The sequence below is a fragment of the Vespa velutina genome, chromosome 2 (genome assembly GCF_912470025.1).
Source record: "Vespa velutina chromosome 2, iVesVel2.1, whole genome shotgun sequence".
In the NCBI taxonomy this organism is placed as follows: Eukaryota; Metazoa; Arthropoda; class Insecta; order Hymenoptera; family Vespidae; genus Vespa; species Vespa velutina.
In genome coordinates, this window is record NC_062189.1 from 4,007,501 (window position 1) to 4,031,117 (window position 23,617).

At 25.1% G+C, this 23,617-nt stretch overlaps 5 protein-coding genes and 1 long non-coding RNA gene across 10 annotated transcripts; 3 read left to right on the forward strand and 3 right to left on the reverse strand.

The window, feature by feature from the left end:
* Positions 1-663: 663 nt before the first annotated feature.
* LOC124947106 (cysteine--tRNA ligase, cytoplasmic) lies at positions 664-4,249 on the reverse strand. 2 transcript variants are annotated; one of them, XM_047488787.1, is made up of 10 exons: positions 3,969-4,249; positions 3,498-3,683; positions 3,050-3,392; positions 2,814-2,954; positions 2,510-2,720; positions 1,966-2,441; positions 1,737-1,881; positions 1,431-1,639; positions 972-1,346; positions 664-894 (listed from the first exon to the last, which is right to left on the reverse strand). In XM_047488787.1, exons 2-10 carry the CDS (start codon positions 3,674-3,676, stop codon positions 763-765), a joined length of 2,211 nt encoding a protein of 736 aa, XP_047344743.1. In that variant the 5' UTR covers positions 3,677-3,683; positions 3,969-4,249; the 3' UTR covers positions 664-762. The 2 variants fall into 2 exon arrangements, with proteins under 2 accessions (XP_047344743.1, XP_047344742.1); XM_047488786.1 differs by lacking the exon at positions 3,969-4,249 and adding an exon at positions 3,811-3,962.
* A 501-nt stretch (positions 4,250-4,750) lies between these two features.
* On the forward strand, positions 4,751-8,377 carry LOC124947109 (eukaryotic translation initiation factor 3 subunit M). The gene is made up of 8 exons (XM_047488799.1): positions 4,751-4,907; positions 5,120-5,299; positions 5,378-5,472; positions 5,562-5,780; positions 5,860-6,128; positions 6,217-6,360; positions 6,626-6,827; positions 7,351-8,377. Exons 1-8 carry the CDS (start codon positions 4,863-4,865, stop codon positions 7,367-7,369), a joined length of 1,173 nt encoding a protein of 390 aa, XP_047344755.1. The 5' UTR covers positions 4,751-4,862; the 3' UTR covers positions 7,370-8,377.
* A 1,592-nt stretch (positions 8,378-9,969) lies between these two features.
* Positions 9,970-13,393, reverse strand: LOC124947108. Its single transcript, XM_047488798.1, has 8 exons — positions 12,654-13,393; positions 11,970-12,143; positions 11,348-11,471; positions 11,086-11,266; positions 10,794-11,001; positions 10,566-10,707; positions 10,311-10,450; positions 9,970-10,194 (listed from the first exon to the last, which is right to left on the reverse strand). Exons 1-8 carry the CDS (start codon positions 12,774-12,776, stop codon positions 10,072-10,074), a joined length of 1,215 nt encoding a protein of 404 aa, XP_047344754.1. The 5' UTR covers positions 12,777-13,393; the 3' UTR covers positions 9,970-10,071.
* LOC124947114 lies at positions 12,439-14,080 on the forward strand. Its single transcript, XR_007100322.1, has 2 exons — positions 12,439-13,263; positions 13,341-14,080. It is a non-coding gene; the product is annotated as an uncharacterized LOC124947114 (long non-coding RNA).
* A 261-nt stretch (positions 14,081-14,341) lies between these two features.
* Positions 14,342-17,322, reverse strand: LOC124957657 (ethanolamine kinase). 4 transcript variants are annotated; one of them, XM_047514747.1, is made up of 7 exons: positions 17,173-17,322; positions 16,140-16,285; positions 15,813-15,950; positions 15,453-15,718; positions 15,134-15,360; positions 14,832-15,054; positions 14,342-14,655 (listed from the first exon to the last, which is right to left on the reverse strand). In XM_047514747.1, the coding sequence occupies exons 2-7, from the start codon at positions 16,266-16,268 to the stop codon at positions 14,595-14,597; spliced, it is 1,044 nt and encodes a 347-aa protein (XP_047370703.1). In that variant the 5' UTR covers positions 16,269-16,285; positions 17,173-17,322; the 3' UTR covers positions 14,342-14,594. The 4 variants fall into 4 exon arrangements, with proteins under 4 accessions (XP_047370703.1, XP_047370704.1, XP_047370702.1 ...); XM_047514748.1 differs by lacking the exon at positions 17,173-17,322 and adding an exon at positions 16,792-16,948; XM_047514746.1 differs by lacking the exon at positions 17,173-17,322 and adding an exon at positions 16,382-16,551.
* Positions 17,294-23,617, forward strand: LOC124957655 (Bloom syndrome protein homolog). Its single transcript, XM_047514742.1, has 16 exons — positions 17,294-17,659; positions 17,757-17,970; positions 18,048-18,183; positions 18,290-18,964; positions 19,058-19,883; positions 19,944-20,060; positions 20,163-20,329; positions 20,495-20,716; positions 20,811-21,172; positions 21,260-21,518; positions 21,594-21,977; positions 22,064-22,214; positions 22,306-22,493; positions 22,560-22,884; positions 22,982-23,171; positions 23,278-23,617. Exons 2-16 carry the CDS (start codon positions 17,876-17,878, stop codon positions 23,363-23,365), a joined length of 4,185 nt encoding a protein of 1,394 aa, XP_047370698.1. The 5' UTR covers positions 17,294-17,659; positions 17,757-17,875; the 3' UTR covers positions 23,366-23,617.

Sequence of the window (23,617 nt, forward strand, 5' to 3'; positions counted from 1 at the left end):
CATGATCGTGGATTAATCGAATTCGATGGTATACAATGGTTACTGCATATATGTATTCGAGTGTTTTCGATAAAGGCATATATTTAAAGTAATATTTTCTTTTACAATTTATTATCCAAATATTAATATTAACATGATTATTAAGATATTCGATAACGAGCTTTATAAAATAATACTTGATGATTAAAAATATATAGATATTAAATATATAATTGTATCAAAAAAAAAAAAAATAGCACTATCAAAATTCCTCAAAATCCATTTAAAATTTCTATGGAAGATTAAATAATTACGTCTATTATTGATGAAATAAATTAAACTGAATATTCATATATTACACATAATATTACATGCAAGTGCAAGTTATTAATGATTTAATACATATATTTCTTTTTTTACTTACATATAAAAGATACTAAAATAAATGAAAAATATAAATAAAGTTATATTCTTTTAGATAAATTAAATTAATGAATATGAGTGCTTGAAACTTAATGCTGTATTTTGCCTTCAGCAAAACTGGCTTCTATAACAAAGCTTAATGTATTTGATTGCATACCAATATCGTATGCCATACATATTAATGCAGAAGTTAGTAAAAAAAAAAAAATATCAATACTTTCATCAAAAAACTTTTTCACGATTAAAAAGAAAAAAAAAACCTATCGTTCATATTTTTTAATATACAGAATTTTTTCTTATCAATAAAATTGTCAATTCATGAAAAAAAAAAATAATGTAAGTACATTCATTGCAACAAGATTACTTAATACTATTTAGTTTAGACATTAAATAATCGTTATATTTTTTTTCTTGAACTTGCTGTAATTTTTGTAACTTCTTCAATTGTCCTTTACTTATCTCTTTACCTTTTGCATCGTGCGTCGGTAATCCCTAAATTGGAATAATATCATATTATTGATTAAACAGAGAAATACACGATTGGAAATAATTACATCTAATTAACACACTTTTTCGTCAAATTGAGAATACTTGTCCTTCTCTAACTTAAACATCTCCGCCGGTGGAATTCTCCTTTGCGCTTCTTTCAAAACAGCTGCAGCGGCTGCATCAACTTTTCTTTTTTCCCTTTCTAATATTTTGTCCAATTCTGCTTTTTTTTTAGCTTCTCTCTCCTTTAAAAGCTCATCCTTATTTACTAATTTTACTTTGCAATGATCCCCGCTATCATCCTCTAAGCGAACGCCGATAGTTGGCAAAATATCGTCTCGCAACTTATCACATTCACGAAGAATACTATCTGCTTTAATAAGTTTCGCATGATCCCTTACTTTTTCTCGAAAGTTAGAAAGAATTTCAAGATACGGCATAACGGTTTCTTCCATCTAGATAGAATCATAAATGTAATAAATAATTTTTTCCAATTAATTATAATCACGCGTACGCACATGCACGCGTGTGTCACTTACATTTGTGTTTGTTGTCTCATTATCAATTGGAAAACCAATGCTATCATGAAATGAATTTATAGTACCAAAGATAGTGAATATTTTTGTGATGTAAACTGCAACATCTCTAAGTAATAAAGTATTTGGATTTTTATTTTGCTTGATATAAATATTGCAATGAGTTACAATATCTCTGATTGCATCCAAAGCACTTTTTGTATCAATATTGTCTATAAACAACCAAATAAAGTAGTAAATATAGGACTTTAGTATTACATATGTTAATATCAGATTTAACAATGTTTTTAAATTATATATAAAACTTACCACACAATGAATTATGAACGGAATCCTTAGAAGCAAAAAATTTCGAATTAAGATCTATTTCCGCATCAGTCCATTTACTAAAAATATTTATATTACTTGCATTACCTGAACATCTGATTCTGCATTTTACATTTAAAAAGAATTCCTACAATAGATATAATTATAAATTAACGTTTCTTCGAAGAACATCTTAAAAAATATTATATAAGTTATATTAAATAATTCTTACATTGAGGAACTTCTCATATTGAATAGCCATATTCATAGTATTTTCACTATAGTCTAGAGTATCTTTCCAGGAATGAAGAAGAAATGCAAGTCTTAATTGTCTTGCTGAATATTTTTTTAATGCATCTTGTATAGTAATAAAATTCTTTAAGGATTTGGACATTTTGCAACCAGCAATTGTTAAGTGACCAGAATGAAGAAAATATTTAACCCAGTGTGAATTATTAAAATGTGCTTCTGCCTGAGCAAGTTCATTGTCATGATGAGGAAATTTAAGATCTACACCTCCAGTATGAATATCTAAACTTTCTCCACAAATTTCTGATGCCATGACAGAACACTCTATATGCCAACCTGGTCTACCCTTACCCCAAGGACTATCCCACCAAGGTTCACCTGCCTTTGAACATTTCCAAAGAGCGAAATCAGTTACTGATCTCTTTTCTGACAATGTTTCTATCGACATACTTAAATCCCCTATTAAAAATATAATTAATAATTATGTTATGTTACTACTTCACAAAAATTTAACATTATTGTATTACCTTCTCCTTCCTCTAAACTTGATGTATCGCCATATGCTTCTGGAACCAGTTTAGCATAATAATGCTTATCATTTTTATCAAAACCTCCCACATCAAAATAAACAGAACCATTGCTTTCATAAGCAAAACCATTATCTATAATTCCTTGAATAAATTTAATGATCTCAGGGACATATTCACTAACTCTTGTTAAAACATTAGGCCTTAATACCTACTTATAGAAATAAAAATAAAATTTAAATACTAACAAAAAAAAAATATATATATATAAATGTTATGTTATACATTAACAATAATATCTCACATTTAAAGCATCCATATCTTTATGAAATTCTGATTCCCAGTGTTGTGACAATTTGGTAAATATTGAATGTTCCTCAACAGTAGCTCCCTTTTGATTATCTAACCAATTGGCCAAAGGATCTCGTGCTTCTTCCAATAATATCTATAAAAATATATATTTCGGTGTATTCGATATGATTGTTTATAAATCTCAAACTCGAAAAAAAAAAAGTATAAAAGAAATGGTATACCAAATACCTCTTGACATTTCATGATTTCATTTTCATCTTTACTTTTGACAGCTTCTTCCAGATTTTCTATAGCCTTTTCAACTCGATTTAACATCTTTTCCAACATACATTTTTTATCAGGATCAGTTGTTATTTTTACTACGTTTTCAAAATTGGACATTACAACTTTTGTATGATCTAATATTTTATCTAAGCTATGATTTTCTTTTATATAATTTTGAAATAAATAATTTTGTCTGGCTCGTTTTATAATTTTGTCATCTATATCAGTTATATTCATTACATACAAGACATCATATCCAAAATAATTTGACAATATTCTTCGTAAAATATCAAATGATATATATGATCTGTAATAATAAAATACAAACACAATTAATATATACATTACTATAATATTACTTTTATAATTTTTTTCATTATATTAAATATTCAATATTTTATTCTATTAATACCTGGCATGACCCATGTGCGAAGCATCATAAACTGTTGGACCACAACTATACCACAAAATTCTATTTCCAAACTGAGGAATAAATTCTTCCTTTTCTCGAGTTAAACTATTATATAGGTGTAATTTAGTAGAAGCCTTCCTTTCTGGAGGACTCCAAGATGGTTGTATTCTTTTCGCCATGTATAATCTACATATAAATTCACAATTATTTTTTCCTATGCAAGTATAAAGGAATAAAATGCAATAATTCAAAATCAGAATAAAACTTATTATTAATTTCAATATTGTTATATATTTTTGTAATATAAAAATACCTGTATTATTATATATAATAACTTTTAAAAACACTATTAATTCACTAATAAAATAAAAGTTCAATAAATTTTCGATTATATTATCAACACGTTAAACACGTGTCGTAAAATTTCTTGCAGATGACGTTATACGGGTATAACTATGCATCATTTCATACCTGTAATAATCGTGAAATAATCTTTAATCTGATAGTAAATTCTTAGTGATTTCTTCATATATTGGTGTTCACGAATACTTTTTTATTATCCAATTCAAAAATTCTCAGGTGCATTTTCGAAATGAAAAAAAAAAAAAGAAAAATTCAAATTATGCGAGCGCGAATGCAAATAGAATTTATTTATATTTAATATAGTGTATTTGGATCATAGGTCTAATGTCCACTTTTGTTTTTATATATAAACATACCCATAACTATGATTTTATATCTTTGGTAAATTATTATATTTATATAAATTAAACATAATTCGATAAATATGTAATTAAAGAATATATAATCATATTTATATGAGATATCATTAAAAAATGAAAACAAAACTATATCTTTTATATTAATATATATGTTCTTGGTACAATTTATCTAAATTTTTTATTAGGTTATATTGCATAGTTGGCAATCCTTCATTGAACTATCTGATAATACTAGGGGAAAAAAACTATGAAATGTTAGGAAGAAATATAGTAACAAGAAAATTATTCAATCATACTCTGGACAAAATTGTTTTTACTGCTCTTTGGTTAAATTACTGTAGTACAATTATTATAGTTGTAAACTGGTTCAGTAAATTTCGCAAAGGATAACAATACAATAAACTTTATTGCATTTTTTCTACAATTCACACTTACGCTTAACTATAAATTGACTATAATTTATATTTACAAATTCTGTTTGCAAGATTCTCCAATTACGCTCCAGACGCTATCTTTTACAGGTACTAGTGATTTTCTGAAAGTCTCTAGGGAATTACCGTACTGCTTAATAAACTGCTTTCGATAGCAGAACTATCGGTAATTCTTTATCATTTAATATCAAAACGTGGTCAAATCCGTCAAGATGCAGATTCCACCGATTTTTATGGAATTACCCTTAGATGATCAGGTAAATATGTGATATAAATGAAAATAGATTCTCCATTTATATGATAAATATTTCATTAGTTACAATTAAATAAACGAAAGATCTTTAATATAAATATTCATAATATTGTAGGTTATAAAGTTTCTATTTAATATAAATATAAAACATTAAAAAATAATTAAAATAATAAAAATTCATATATATTATATTTCATTGTTATTTTATATCATTAGGCACAGGAATTGCGAGCATATTTTAAAAGTCTTGGAGCTGAGATCAGTGAAGAAAAATCTCCCAAAGGAATAGAGGATGATTTACATAAAATCATTGGAGTTTGTGAGGCTTGTTTTAAAGAAGGAAATGAAAATGAAATTGAAACTGTATTAAATGATATTGTTTCTCTCATGATATTAGTAAGTATTATTAAAATTTATTAGAGAATATTATTCATAATAATTAATAACTTGTATAGTTATATTATATATTTTTAGATACCTACTGAAAGAGCAGAAAATTTAATATTAGCATTTTGTGAGAAGCTTACAAAAGCACCAGGTTATAAATTAGGCTTGGTGTGTTTGAAAGCGTAAGATGTTATAGAATATTTTTTTTTATAATTTCATTAGATATTCAAACTTAATTAATTATACATATATATATATTGTTTTTTTATAGTTTATGGTTATTATTTCAATCTCTTTCCGATGATTCGCCAATGAGATACCATGTCTATTATCATCTAGTTCAAATAGCTCGTAATGTAGACCAAGTGAAAGCAGTTTACGGAGGAATAGATCAATTGAAACAACAATTTGCATCATTTCCACCATCCAATGAACAAATGCAAAAATTATTGCGTTTGTTACATGAAGTACTTCTCAGTTGTAAACAAGGGTAAAAAGATTGTATATAACAATTTTATATATTGATTTTTTGTTTATATTTACTTTATCTTTTATTTAAAATTATACAGAGAACAGGCAGCTGCTGTAATGGTAGAACTTCTTGGAACATATACAGCAGAAAATGCTTCTGCTGCAAGAGAAGATGCCCAACGTTGCATTTTAGCTGCTCTTGCAGATCCAAATACATTTTTACTCGATCCATTATTAGCCTTAAAGCCTGTACGGTTTTTAGAAGGAGAACTGATTCATGATTTATTACTTGTATTTGTACAAGAAAAATTACCAGCATATCTACATTTTTATCAACATCATAAAGAATTTGTTGAGCATCAACTTGGTACATACATACATTTTATATTGATATATATGAACAAGTATATTTAAATATGAAGTATTTAATAAATTTTTCCATAAACATTACATAGGGTTAAACCATGAGCAAAATATGAAAAAAATGAGGTTATTAACATTCATGCAATTGGCAGAAACAAATCCAGAAATGTCATTTGATACCATCCAAGAAGAATTACAAATTAATGAAGATGAAGTAGAAAACTTCATTATTGATGGTAATCATTATATTTAATAAGTAATTATAATTTACTTTTATGTTATTATTTTTCCTGTATAAACATTTTCATTTGGAATTAATCAAATGAATTTTAAATACACAGGGAATATAAAAAGAATTAGTACTGGCTTAGTAAAAATTTACTTTTATTAAGTTATCGAAACATTCTACATGTTTTTTAATCTTTCCTCTTTTTGAACAATCAAATATATTACCAAAAAGATCTATTAATTTTTATACTGAAAATATACTTTATAATTTAGTCTTGAAAACGAAACTTGTAAGAGCACGTATGGATCAAGCTGGTCGTAAAGTACTTATTTCAAGTACAATGCATAGAACCTTTGGAAGGCCACAATGGATGCAATTACGAGACTTACTTGTTGCTTGGAAGGCCAATTTGTCCGCTGTTCAAGATGCTATGAAATCCGTAGCTGCTGCACAAATGGAACTTGCAACAAAAAAGTAAATTTTCAATTAATTTTTAATAATGGCATTAAATCTAAAAATATTATTTTTAATATTACAACTGCCATTGTCTCTAGTTAATCACATTAAAATTTATAGAATTGTGCGAAAAATACCATATTAATTATTGTGAAGTATTACTAAGGACACTACTATGTTATTCAGTAAATGTGCACTATACTTTTAAACATGAATTTTCATTATTCATATAAAATTAATGTTTTTATACTTTTTCATTAAAAAATTTTGTATAAAATAATAGTGTAATGATTCATATGAATTTAACATTACATAGTAATATTTTATATGCAATCCATAAATTTCATGTACAACCATAACTATGGTAATAACACTGATTAGTATATTTTTTAATTAAACTTATGAAATGTGTCTAATATCTTCTTTTTCAGTTGCATCATAAAGCGCATTTTTTTATTTTATCGCAATTGCATATTTTATTTATATATTTTAATCGTATTTTATTATATTCTAATTAAAAAAGATAATATTGATTTTTTAGGAAAGAGGGCGATGTATAAGTATACTTGGTCTTCACAGTGGTAGTACCTACTATCCTCTACACACATTTTTTGCCATAATTAAGAATTGGCACTTGCCTTATATAGAATAAATGAAAATATTTAAATGAAATATATATTATTATTTTCAGTTATAATTTATTATTACTTTCGGGTTATATATTAAAATTCCAGTTTCTGTTTTTTTTTTTTTTTTTTTTTTTTTTTCCAGCAGAAAATTGTATACGAAGTATACCACGCCACACTCGTGAGACAATTGAATAAAATAATTTACTAATAATTTGAAAAGAATAAATATTACGTATGTGAAATACAGAGGAAACAATATTATTATTGTGAATATTCGTACTTTTTATTATCACATGGTAATGATACAAAATATCATTTGTACAATTGTATATGCAGCAGATATAATACTTTATTAAAAATTTATAACACAAACAAAAAACCTCAACATATGTAAACTAAATTAATAAAACAATAGATAGCACATACACTCCTTTTAATAGAAAACAAATAATTATTTAACTTATCTAATGTGTGTCATTGCATATTTCAGTACCTTAATAATAAGTGTCTATCTTGTTTCTCTCTGTCACCGTTTAACTGTCATCAATATAAAAGTATTATTTTAACAAAGGTGTATAATTTTTCGAAGGCACTACAGGAGTTTTCATTTTGTATGTAACCATTTACCATTATTGATGCCTTGATATAAATTAAGTTCAGTACAAATGATAGAATGCAGTTTGTCATTGGAATGACTTACATGTGCTTATTTATCATAAAGTTCACTATAAAACATAGCATATAATTTTCATTGCGTTATATAATCAAAATATTTTTAAAATTACGAATTTAATAATTTTAATATTTTATGGTATTTAATCTATATAAACTATGTCAATAGTACTAATATTATTATGAGAATGACACATTGCATTGACTTAAATATAAACATTTGATGTTGGTAATAATAAAGATAAAATATGTGTACATATATAAAAATTTGTTTTATATCTTTGAATTCATATGTCCTGCTTACAAACTGCATTTTTCTAATTTAAGTCCTATTCCTATTTTAAATTTGTTTTTCTTTTAATAATAATATTAATGCAAAATATTCTTGCAGTTATTATAAATCATATGTTTAATATAAACAAACTATTTATTTAAGATGCACCATGGGTGCACATTCTATTTAGTATTTTCATTGATTAATAAAAATATGTTTATAAAATTTAATGAAAGACATTATATTGAAAAACTTCATAAGAAATAAAGCTTTCTAAATGAGGTGAATGCTTCATATATCATATTATGATAGCAACATTACAATTATTTATCAAATAAATGTAATTGTAAATAATTTTTAACAATGGAACTATGATATCTAATGGTCATACATATATTATTTATTAGTTATAATTTTATCAAAGTGAAATTTTTCTATTAGAATGTTTTTATATGTTACAAAAAACATTTTTTTGTAATAAAAAATTCAATTTTAAAGCATAATAAAATTAATAAAAAAATATTGTTTGTAAGAACAGTCTGTATGTATATGTATACATGATATAAGTCTAAAAAGCTGCATTAATTCTTTTTTTTTACGTAAATTTTATATAGTTCATTATATATGTAAAAAAATCTGCACTATATTTTTACAAAAGTTCAGTCACAAGTTATATATTAATTTACTCACATATATTATTTAGAATTACTTATTACAATATAGCAATTTCAGTAAAATAATTTATGATTATTTTTTTTATCTTACATAAGCAATTATTAATTAACATTTATCATTAATTTTATTGAAACATTCTATTCAAATAATTTGTATTGAATTATGTAATATATGCTGATATTGGTTTTTTATTCCTTTCTACTTGTTTTTGTAATATATCATAATGAAAAAAATACTTTATTAAATTTCTATTATTTTAATATTTTGGTTTCATTTTAAAATAGATTTTTATAATATCGTTATACGAAACATACAGAATGTTTTTGTTAAATAAAAATCTCTTTCTTGAATCGAATATTATGAATAGAAATTATTTCACTTTCATCAATTAATGACAGAAAACTTTGACCATATACTCTTTTTCTTAAACTATTGTAAGAAAAACGTCTACTTTCATCAACATGATTATAACACTCAATAATGCAATCATAATGCAAAAATCTTTAACTTTTCTATATAATATCCTATTAATATTTGTAATATTTATTTTAATGTGGTATCATAAAATCTCAATTCACTTTAAGCCACCTTTTTAATCTCAATGATTTAGTAATCCATTTTACGAATCATCTTAGAAATATGTAACATATATTCAATTTTTTTCTTTTATCCATTAAGTGGAGACACTTTCACAATAATATATTTTCTAAATAATCTAACATATCTTGAAATTCAAGATATTATTGATTTTTTCTTCATAATACATATACGAATATCTAATATCGTTTTATATTTTGAATTTATACACAATTTCTGTATAACATTCATTGAAAAGAAAGCAAAGATTAAGTGAGTACTGTATGACATAATAATTGTCAATTATATATGAATTTTTTTTTTTAATTGTATGTGATGATATAATACCACTCCTTTTTTCTTTTTTTTTTTTCTTTTTGTTTTTTATATTTTTTTTTTCTTTCTTTTTGTTTTCTATTCTTTAATTCTTTGCAAATCAGATCTGAGTAGAAAATCGTGGACGTGGTAAATCTCCAAAGACTGTATCACCATGAACGCTCTTAGCTAATGCTTTAATAGAAGCTCGAATATTATGTGGATCAAGTGGATCTCTTGATAGCTGAAAATACATTAAAAATTTTATATAATAATTATACTGTATTTAAGATTTTATATAATGTAAGACAATTTATTAATTGATATATTAAAATTTGAACATAAAATGTTATTTTTTACCTGATCATCATCTTGATCTGGAATTGCTTTTCGAATAAACGCAGGGAAAGTTGGTACGCTAACGGGCAAGGATTTGGCTAATGTAGGATGTCCACCTCTTTGACCTCTATGCATATGGATACCTTCATCTTGGCCCGAATCTGTTAAGGTTTTTACTTATATAATGATATAATAAAAGTCAATAAATAAAATATTTAAAAAAATTGTAATATATAAGAAAGAAAAAAAAATTAATAAATTATTAATAATAGTCACCATCAGTATCTGATTCTTCTTCGGATGATCGAAGATGATCAGGAGTTAATGTATCTTCCATTCCTTCAAGTGGAAACAAAGCTTCCGTATCAAAACTGTTCGGTTCTTTTACATAGACATCTCTCTTTTCTATGCTATTATTCTATAAACCATTCATAAAAACTATTTAATGATTTTACACAAATATGAATTACCATATGTATAAGAAATAAATAAATAATTTCTTACAATGTGTACACTAGAAGACATTAAAGTTGGTTCACATTTAATATTAGTTTGAATAACGTATGCTGCATCATTCGTTGTTCTATGTGATTTTATATTTTTTTCATTAGTTCTTGAAGCTGTTATATCTTCTTTAATATCATCAGATGTCTGCTGTGGATTTTTTGTGTTATTAGTCAATCTTTTTAATTCTTCACCATTGAGTAATAAGCTAAAAATATTGAAATAATGGTTACATGTTACTATTAATAGCTCTGTATGTATGCAATTGAAATATATAATATTAGTATTTTACCTTGTCAATAGACGATATTCATTATGTGCTTTCTCACGAAACTGTTCTAACAATTGATACTGTTCTGCAGTAAAATTACGTATTTTTTCTTCAATATCTGCAGTCTGCCTTTGTACAGCTTCCTCAAGTTGTTGATGAAGACAGCCCAATGCCACTTGTGTAGCACTTAATAATTGTGATACTAATGGAATAGAAATAATGTTTAGCTTTAAAAATATAAATCATTTTGTATAAGCATTAAAATGTAAATTTTAAAGTTTACCAGAAAATTTATTAGGTGGTTGCAAATAATCAAGATCATCAAAAGTACTTCGATCAATTACTATTCTAAAGACATTACTATAATCAATATTAGATTTCATTCGTTTTATTTCTTCTGGTGAGGTCTGTAATAATACAATAAATCACATATATAATAATAATAATTTAAGACCATGAGTAAAATAAGAATTATATGTACAAAAGTAATAAATTTATAAAATATAGATTTATATATTAATTCATCATTTTTTTAATCATTTATTATCGTTATACTTAATTAGGTAAATACAGTTAATAAATTGCATAAGAGATAATATAATATAATAGATAACTCCTCTTATTTCAAAGATAATCTCACTTGATATAATTGTCCTATTTACTTATCAGATACTTCATTTCTAATAATATTATGTATCATGAAATAATGTGATAAAATACGAAAAAAAATCTATCTATTTATATATATATTTATAGTTTTATTAAAAATAGAGTTAAAAGATAAAAATATTATTTTAACAATTTGTACTATAGCAATCATAAAAAAAAAAAAAAGAAAAAAAAAAAAAAAAAAAATAATAGAATTCAAATACACAGAACATCTTATGAAATATACATGTACTTACAATCATATTAATATTAATGAGAACTAAGGCAGCACCATATTCCCTGTGTACGGCATGAGTATATATTGAACAGTTGAGACAACGATGAATAATCCAAGTTCCAACATTTCTTATTTCCACTAAGCCTTGCTGTTCTTTAGTAATAACTTCTAAATCTTTAATTGTTGCAAGTTCCTGAAATAAAAAAGTATTTGAAGCAAAAGTATATTGAGAAAAGTATAATGAAATAAGTATTTGAAATAAAAATATATTAAAAAGTATATTATTATATTGATAATACAATAATCAATAATAATTGTCTAATGTTATTAAAAGATTTGTACAATATTACATGTATAAACAAAGGAATAACATACAAAGCATTATTTAATATTCCATTCGCTTATATATCATTTTTTTTTTTCTTTTTATTCTTATTAATAAATTTAATATTAAGAATTAATATTGAAAAAAAAAACGGGCGATAGAAATAAATCAAATAATTAATAACGTTACATAAACAATAATATAATACAAATTAAATTATAATAAATCAGAATAATAAAATGCAAACAATGTAAAATCCATGTGGTTGCGATTTAATTGATATCGTAATAACAATATATAAATATGTAAAGGATATAAATTAATTTTACGATAAATTCTACAATGAATCTATGAGAAAATAAAAATGTAATCTCTTACCTCTCGAAAGAAAGCGTCGGCTCTTTCGTGATCGGTCAGTTCAATTTCGTCGATTGGAAGTTTTTTTAATTCATTTCCCTTAGATCTTATAGAAATATTCAAGCACTTACAAGTGGCGTGCATCTTATACAAATACCTTTCCGTTTAAAACGGTTAACTTTTCCTTTGGGGAAAAAAAAAAAGGAATTTCCACCGTTTCGATGTATCCCCCTCAAGTGCGATGATCAGTGCTAACAAAGAAACTTCTTTACCGAATAAAATATATACTCTTCGTTTATACCTCCTACCGGTTTTCCTTTAATTTTTTACGATTATTCTCATACAATGTCATTCGACGAACGATTCCACTGATTTCTATCGATATTCCGGTATTTGGTTATTGAAAAATTGCCAGTAGTTTACACAGAACAGAGACAGATATATATATATATCTGTATATATATATATATATATATATATACGTGTTCGAACAGCGAAACAGTAGGTCAACGCACAGTGTGCGAGTTGCCGGAGCAATGCAAAGCTTTTCACACACGTGTGAGAATACACGATTCGTTCTTCCTCTCTACCCCGCTCTTCACTAACTCTTATACATGTGTAAACGACTGACGTACGTACATGTGTGTATAAATGAGTGTCTTCTTTCATGCGTGTTGTTTTCTTAACATTTTCCATACGGGTTTACAGTAAAAGAGCAACGAGAATAGTGTGGGAGAGAAAGGAGAAAGAGAGAAAGAGTGAGAAAACGGAAAAGAGAGAGGGAAGAGTGAGAGAGGTGGGAGCAAGAGAGAGAGAGAGAGAGAGAGAGAGAGAAAAATTGAGATAGAAAATCAAATGAAGATAAGCTAATTCTATTTCAACAATATTTTCAAATTAAATACAATTTTCATTCTATTTCGAAAGAAACTTTCGTGTTATCCATTTTATTTACCTATCATATCAGTTTTTATGATAGGATTTATTTTAAGAGATATAGTGGCAAGTATATCATAAGATTTGATTTTATCAAAAGTGTTTATCTATCTGTTTTAGGTAATTCTACTTTGCTTTTATATAAATATCTATTAATTTTTTTCTATGTTTATTCAAACATTAATAGTTCTACAAAATGTTTAAAATATAATTAGATTAAGCGATGCAAGAATAATAGGAATACATATCATATGTATTTACGGATCTTTGAAAGAAATACCAAAAGTACTCACTAAAAATATACACTGATTTATGAATACGTACGTACATACATGCATACATATGTAAATGCGTACGTGATCGCACTAGACAAAAACATACTCGCTAGTCAATTGATCGATTGTAATACGTGACAGTTTAAATATCCATTAAAAAACAAAATGAGTTATTAAATTTTATTATGTATCTTTAAATATAGTATATTAAATATTGAAACAGTAAGATATATATATTTATATATATATATATATATATATATATATATATATATATATATTTAAAAAATTCATATCAACTGTGCATATGTCACAATTAAATTATTAAAATTTATTCGAAAAATAATTATCGATATAACTCACGATTTGAAGCATTATTTAAATTTTACTCGCTTGAGCTTCGCTCAAATTAATTTATCAAATTTTTCACTATTTATACATTTCCACAAATTTCAAACTGCATAATCTATGCAATGTGTATTTATAAAAAGAAAATGCACAGATTTTGAAACAACTTTTATTTATATAACAAAACTATACAATATATTGTTGAAACTTTTATGTATTTACACATAACATGTATAAGACAACATACATAATATCGTTATGAACAATTTTACGAAATATTATTACTACTTATTTACTTCATACTTATATACAAATTTGTGAATCGAGAAAAAGTTTTGTAACATGTGAATTATATGGAATGTTTCTATAAATGACATCAGTAGTTGATTCAATTGATTTCTTCTCATCATAAATTAAACATTTCAGTTTTTTTTTTGAAATATTCATCGAATCTTATTGCTGCATATCTGAAAAAGTTATATGATTAAATGTAAAGATTTCAAAAAAAAAAAAAAAAAAAAAAAAAGTCTATTTGTATTTTGAACAATAAATCTTGCTTCATCTTCTTAACAATTGTAAAAATATTTTCATTCATAGTAAATAAATACAATAGAAATAGTAAATGTTTAGTAATTTCACTTACCCCAAAAAGTCAAAATCAATATATGAATTTTGGCTTTGTATAAGAGCCCAACAACCCCAAAAGAAGTGTGTTAAAAGAACAAATTTATTCACTTGATTATACAATCGGTTAATTTCACTTTCAAGTACATTATTCATGTTATAATATGATTGTAAATATATTTTTATCCATGCTTTTTGTAAACTTTCCTCAGGATATAATGTATAGTCAGGAGAATCAATACCTAGAAATATAAATTAAATTGATTCTATCTTATTTTTATGTAAATAAATACAAAGTGCATTAAAATATGCTTTAATTACCTGCAAACTCTACAAAATGGTTGGCTATGTCAAAGGCTTGATAGTTATATGCAGTATATTCGTAATCAATGAAAGTTACACTATGTTCCTTTTGATTATAAATTACATTTGCCAATAAAAGATCATTATGTGAATATACTACAGAATTACTTAAATTTGACAACTGTTCTTTTAAAAACTGATATTCTTTTTCCAATATGTCATAAGGCTTTATTAATTTTATAAATCTGAATAATGATTTAAATTATCTAACATTATTATATGTATATTAAAAAATATATATATATATATATATAAATAATTTCATAATATTTATTACCTTAACTGTTTACAAGGATCAGAAAATTTTTTGGGCATAAGCTCCATAAATTTTTCAGTTTTATTCCAAATAATTGGATCCTTAGATATTTCACAATGATTAGGTTCGAGTAAATGCATCTCTGCCATTCGTTTAGCTACTAGTCTATAAATTTCTGGTTGTCTAACAGTTTCAGTGGTAAGTATATCACCTTCAAGAAATTGATAGGCAAAACCATTATTAAATGTTGCATAAATGGAATGTGTAAAACCAGCTTTATGTAATATCTGTAATATATTATTTATATTTTTATTTTATAAATATAATTATATATAACTAACAAAAACATTTCATAATTGCAAAATTATATTTTTTACCTACTTTAATACTTCTTGTTTCATCTTTCCGATTAATAAGCAAATCCGTTTTATGCCCATAAATTCTAATTAAAACCATATTATTATAATTATCTGGATACCATACTCCTACAAGTTTATTGGTTATTCCATGAGTAAACAACTGTAAAATATTCAATTAAATTTATAAAAATTATACATTACTTTTTGATATAATAATTATATCAATAAATTAACAGATAATATAAAAGTTTAATTTTAAAGATATTATAAAATCGATATGATATAAGCAAATAAAGTAATAACATATATTTTTCAATTATATAATGATATTTTACCTTGCTGATATTACCTTGAATTGTAGTTGATCCAATGGCCAAGATGGTCTTATTCGCTTTATGATTTCTATGGCTCCCTTTTCGATTTCATTTTGATCTACTGTGATATCGAGATGTAATTCTTTACAGTTTTCTTCCATCATTAATGTGGATTAAGTTTCTAATAGGTCAAAGTTCAGATATGTAAATAGAACAAATAAAAGACCAAAAAAAAAGAATAAAAAATTATGTAAAGAATAAAAAATATAAATATTACAATATAATTTTTTATTATTTCAAATTATATATATATATAAATATAAAAAACTTAAAATAAATCAAGTATATATCAAGTATATATAAGTTCCTTTCTAAATGCTGTAATAAAACTAGTATGTCTCTAAAAGTAGTATGTTCTCTATGCACACTAATGTATCTACTGATAACAGTAAGTGACAACATAATCAGTAAGGTAGAACTATAGCAATATAAGAACCTTGAATTCATTGACAATTTTATTCGTTAATCATTCAATTTAAGGAATAAGTAACCATTTTAAAGAATAAACATTTGACATTGAAATATTATAAATAATTCCTTATTAAAAATTAAAAAGATATCTTATTAATTAATAAGATAAATTTACACAACTATTTTTAATTAATTAATTAATTAAGATAAAATTACCAATTAATAGATATATGTCTTATTGGCAAATAACAGAGTAAAATTATTTCGAAATGAAATATAATTATATTTCTTAATAACATCGTATATTTTTTAAATAGTTTTTCGAGCCTTGACAGCTGTCGCTGATTATACACATATTATGGAAAAAAAGAACTGTTCAATATAATTAATATAATTAACATTAATATCAATATCAATTTTATTTTTTATTTTAATTCTTTAATTTTTATTTACTACTATAAAATAATTATAATGTTTATTTGATAAGTCATGATATACATTACATTTATTACATTTGAATATATTCGATCGATAAAAGATCTACTTTATAAAAGGCTTAAATAATATATACTTAGATCAATATTGTAAAAAAATTACCTTGATTTTTTATGTATGCCAATACATTATTTTATAAGATTTTTCAAAGTTAGTTGATATTTCAATACAATATAGTATGTCATTTGATAAAGTAGTATATGACAGTCTTATGAAATAGTTGTCATTGATCAAAGCGGAGAATGATCTGAACTACGACGAAATCTACAAAAACAATCTCGAAGTGAAATCGTTGTATATCAATATTAACTACAACTTTCTACTAACTTCATAGTGGATGCTTCGAGCTTTGAATAAAATTAGGCATTTGTAAATTTGGTAAAGTTTGTTCCTTTTTTTATGTGAGATGAAATTGATTGTACATAAAATATTTGTACATTTGATGAATATATATATATATAGTGAATTGTTATAAGAAATATAATTGTCAAATAGAGAATTTGATAAATTCTTTGACAATTTAATATATTCAAAATATACACGTGGTCCTTTGTTACATTGTTTCCCGCCTAAACTAATGGCATAGCTGGTAATAAGAAGCTCTTATAAAAAATACGTACTATAATATTTAAATGTATAGATATGAAGACTCATTTAACTTAATTAAGTTGTATTTAATATTGTAGTTTTCTAATAATGAAGTCAAGAAAAAGACTATTACAAAAAATCCTTTTTTATCTATTGTTTCTCTGAACAAAGCTTTGTTAGTAAATTGTATTTATATGTGTAACATTAAATTGTTAAAATGTCAAAAAAGCTTCCTATTAGTCAAAGTACAGGAGTTCCAAAGTTGACAACATTTTTTAAACGATTGCAAAACCAGGATAATCTAACCTCTAGGTATTCATTTAATCATTAAAAATATTACGTTTTAAAATATTAAAGTGTAAATAATTTTTGTGTAATTTTATTTCTAGTACACCTATTGAACAAAATATTACAAAAAGTTCAAATGTGAAATATGATATTTCAATTGATTCTGACGATGACAGCGATAGTTTTATTTCTTCAAATATAAAAAAAGAGCTTAAAGTGATAGATAATATAAATCTTGTAAGAATTAATTTTATTTTATTTTATTTTATATTTTTTTTATATTAATTTTATATTCTTTTTTATTATATCATAAAATTTGATATAATCTCATTTTGATATATAGGAAAGCTCAAATGATTTACCAAATCAAAGTACATTTAAAGCACAATCTCAAGAAAGTAATTCTTCAGTTGTACAGTATGTGGAAGATTCTGTAGAAGAAAAAGAAAGGTTGGAAAATATTCAAAAATCAACTACTTCTGATATAAAAGATTCATGTAAGAAAAAAATTTTCTTTGAACAATTATCAGAAAGTGAGGACGAATGTTCAAAATTAAAAATATGTTTACGTTTAAATAATGGGTTAAAACAAACAGAAGATAAAAAAGAAAGCCCAGAAATACAAGAAAATCCCATTAGTAATACAGATATGTCACTATTAGCTGTTAATAACAAGACTGCTACAATGTCACCTGAAATAAATAAACATAATTCATTTGATAGCTATAATAATCCTGAGGAAATAAAAGATAATACAAATGAAAATTTAATAATGGAAAACGTTGTAAACCAAGACATTAAAGACTATAACAAAAGAAATATTAAAAAAGCTACAAATATTATCATATCTGATTCTGACAATGATAATTCTGATTCAAAAGAAACTGTTCAGATGACACCAAGAAAGAAATGGATAGGTCCTGACTATAAATTGAATTTAAAGCCTTTAGGTATAGATAAACAATTAATTTCTTGGATTCAATCAATAAAAGAAAAACCAATTATGTCATCTTTGCCCGTAAGTAATTATCAAAGATACATAATATTATAATTATTTTATTAATGTCCGTATAAACATTAAACCAATAAATAATATTCATTTCAATTTTAGGGAACAGAAAATGAATTGGAAGATAGACGTCAAGGTCTACAAGATCTACAAATAGAAATTCTAGAAAAATTTTTTGTGGCTATGAGTGAAATTCCATTGCCTATATTAGAAAAATTTCCCAAATTTAATGCAGACGCATTTCATAAATTAAAAATATTTAATCAGCATGTTAAAGCAAAATTACGTTTGGTAAATAAAAAGCTAGAAAATATGCAAAAGATGGAGAAAGAATTAAGATCTACAATTGATAATCAACTTTTAAATGAACCAGAAAGTCATAGTCCTGTTTTTAAGCAACATAACGTAGTCAAAAGTAGCCCAATAAACTTGCACAATTCAAAGGATAGTAGTATTAACCTTAGTTTTAACTCTTCTAACAAAGAAATAGTAGGTCCTAGTGAAACTTTAGATGGATCATTAAGTATTACTAGATCTTCTCTAAGTCCATGCCAAACAGATGATACTGAAAAAGTAAATGTGAAAACTTCTGCCAATACTAATTCACCTGTAGTAAGTACAAATACTACTACAGCTACAATGAGAAAAAGTACTTTTCAATTAAAAAGACCTGTCAGAGCTACAATATGCACAGAAGTTACAAAAAAAATAGGCGAATTATGGGAGAAAGAACAGCAACAATCAAGACTATTAAAAATAAAATCTGATTCTGAATGTGATAATGTTAGCTTTAAGTCAGAGCAAAATGAATTTGTATATCAAAATAAAAAGGTTGATTATGATTATTCTAAAACAAAAGAATTTCAACAAGATGCACAACCTACGTTTAATCAAATGGATGATTGGATTAATAATAGTAAAGATTTTGGTAAGATACTATTCTATTTAATTAACAATAATCACTATTCATTTGTAAACATTGTTACAGAGGATGATCTAATGGAAAATAAGAGCAAAAGTATTACTGAAACATTTAAAAAAGAGTATAAGCCTTCTGTATCTTTAAATGATAGTTCTAATTTAGATTTAAGTTTAAGTATGAAAGGTAAATTTTATAATTTATTTTATAATTTATTCTATAATTTATTTTGATTTTTTGAAGCATTTATGTTTTATGTGTATGAAAAATTTATATTTACATTTTTAGCAACGAGTAGCCCAGAAAAAAAGAAGAGTACTACTACAAATAATAAAATAAATATAAATTTAAATACATCCGTTTCTGAAGGAATCTTTACAGGAAATTATAAAAATGATGGTATTAGCGGAGAATTCGATGGTTTAAATTATCCTCATTCTCGTGAAATGTTAAAAGTATGTACAAATATATATTCTTATATTAACTTAATATGTACAAATGTATAAAAATATATTTAAAATTAACTTACAAATCGATTGTTATTATTATTGAATTGTTAAAATATTTGTAGTTAGAAAAATTAATATATTATTTGTTGATACAGAGAATCATTGTTTCAGATCTTCAGGCAGAAGTTTGGTTTATACTCTTTCAGGCCGAATCAATTGCAAGCGATTAATGCAGCGCTCCTTGGATTTGACTGTTTTGTTTTGATGCCTACAGGTGGAGGAAAATCACTTTGTTATCAAATGCCAGCTCTTCTTGTACCAGGAGTTACAATTGTTATATCTCCTTTAAAAAGTCTTATTCTTGATCAAGTACAGAAATTGACTTCACTTGATGTAAGTTATATAATTTTATTAGAGTTTTGTTTGTATAGTAAATTTTGAATAAATAAATTAATCATAATACTCGTGATAATTTATTATCATTCAGATTCCTGCAGCACACATGTCTGGCAATATAACTGAAAATCAATCAGCTGGAATATATAGAGAATTATCAAAGAAAGAACCGGGCTTAAAATTATTATACGTAACACCTGAAAAAATATCTGCTTCCCAAAAATTAAGCAGTATTTTAACAACTTTATTTCAAAGAAATTTATTAGCACGATTTGTTATCGATGAAGCACATTGTGTAAGTCAATGGGGACATGATTTTAGACCAGATTATAAGAAATTAAAATGTCTTAGAGAAAATTATCCTACAGTATCAACAATTGCTTTAACAGCTACAGCTACTCCAAGAGTTAGAACAGATATATTGTATCAATTGGGTATGACAAAACCAAAATGGTATGATATACGACATTTGTATATTATTTATTATTATTAATTATCATAACAATGTATATATTAAGATATAAATAATTTTATTTTCAGGTTTATGTCAAGTTTCAACAGACCGAATTTGCGATATAGTATAATTGCAAAAAAAGGCAAAAATTGTTCTGATGAAGTTATAGCTATGATAAAGACAAAATTCAAAAATCAATGCGGCATTGTTTATTGTTTATCGCGTAAAGATTGTGACGATTATGCTTTACAAATGAGAAAAAATAATATTCAAGCTCAAAGTTATCATGCTGGATTGACAGATAATCAGAGGAGTGATATTCAAGGACGTTGGATTTCAGAAGAAGTACATGGAAATACATCATGTATATAATATAAGTTAATGCCATTCATTTATTTATATTTAATAATATTATTTTAGATGAGGATTGTCTGTGCAACTATAGCATTTGGTATGGGTATTGATAAGCCTAATGTACGCTTTGTAATACATGCTGCTCTACCAAAGTCAATAGAAGGTTATTATCAAGAAAGTGGACGTGCTGGTCGTGACGGAGAAAATGCTGAATGTATATTATTTTATAATTATGCTGATATGCATAGAATCAGAAAAATGATTGAAATTGATAATTCGAATCCAGACGTTATAAAAACACATATGGATAATTTATTTAAAATGGTATCCTTTTGTGAAAATAAAACCGATTGTCGTAGAGCATTACAACTTAATTATTTCGGTGAAATTTTTAATCGGGAAAAATGTATTGAAAATAAATCATCTGCATGTGATAATTGTAGGTGTAAGGTAAGAGACATTATATATTGTAATTATAATTGCATATATAAGGTGAAAACCTGTAATCGAAATTATTTTGTGTATGTATTTTTCAGGCGGAGTTTACTATGTTGGATGCAACAAATCATGCACGACAAATCATGAAAGCGGTACGAGAAATTAATCAGAAAAAGAATTCTAAATTAACTTTAGTATTTCTTACGGATATTTTTAAGGGAAGCGATTTAAAAAAAATTAGAGAATCAGGTAGAAATAATAAGGGATAAATAATTTTTATAATTTGTATTTAATAAATTAAAAAAATTCTGTTGTTAAACTAATATTTATTATTTTGTAGGTCTTACAAATCATCCATTGTATGGTCAAGGTAAATCGTGGAACAGAGGTGATATAGAACGTCTTTTACATGAAATGGTACTTAAAGAATATTTAAGAGAGGAAATGTATATAAACAATGAAATCGCGTGCGCATATTTAAAACTTGGTCATAAAGCGGCAGAATTAATGACCAAAAAAGACACAAAGGTAATAAATAATTTTAAATCGCATTATTAAAAATAAAATATAAATATTGCCGTATTTATATTTTAGGTGATTATTCCAATACGTGCTGCAAATAGTAGTTCAAATGCCGTAGCAACTGTTTCTACAGTTACAACTAAAGTTAACAAAGTTCTACAAGAATTGCAAGAACGTTGTTATTCAGAATTAATAGGAATTATTAGAGGAATAGCGGGTGCACTCGATGTATCTGCATCGTCAATCATGAATATGATAGCTATAAGAGCCATGAGTCAACAGTTACCTGATAGTGAAGAGGCCATGTTAAAAATTCCCCATGTTACAAAGGCGAATTTTGACAAATATGGCAAAGCTTTATTAGATATTACACAAAAATATGCAGCAGAAAAATATGGTAATAGTAAATTGGACTATATAAGTTCATGTATTTAATATATAAATGAACGATTAAGTAACTAAGTAAAACTTTATAATTTGCTTTAAATTATCAGTTTTATTGAGTGAAGCTGATGAGAATTCAGCTAACAGTACTGATGAAGATACAAGTTCATGGAACACTGCTACAAATTCCTCTTATTCTGGAAGTACAAGAGGTAGATATGGAAATACACAAGGAAGAAAACGTAAAGGTTATAATAATTATCGTTCAAGCACTAAAAAAGCTAGATATACAAATTCAAGGTGATCTATTTATTTACTTGTTAGAAGAAATATTAATTTTGCAATATAGATGATATTAGTATAGGATATTTATTATATTGTCAAATATTTTTTAATATAATTTTAGCACACAAAAAGGAAAAGCAGCTTCAAAACGTAAAACTGCTGCAGCAAAGCCTACTCTAGGACTTGTAAGTTTTTCAAAGAAGAAATAATATCTTATTGTCAGTGACACAGATTAGTGATATTATTATTATTTTTATAAATTATATATGTAATTATCTGTATCAACTTTTGTATTTGTAAGACATTGTATGACTATTTTGTATTAATGTTATGATACAGTGTATCAGTGAATTTTTCAAATTGGCGTTTTAGCCATATTATATGTATTTCAATGAAAACTGTTTAATTATATAGATACTCAATAAAATTTTTTAGCGGACTAAGTTATCTGCTATCGTAAA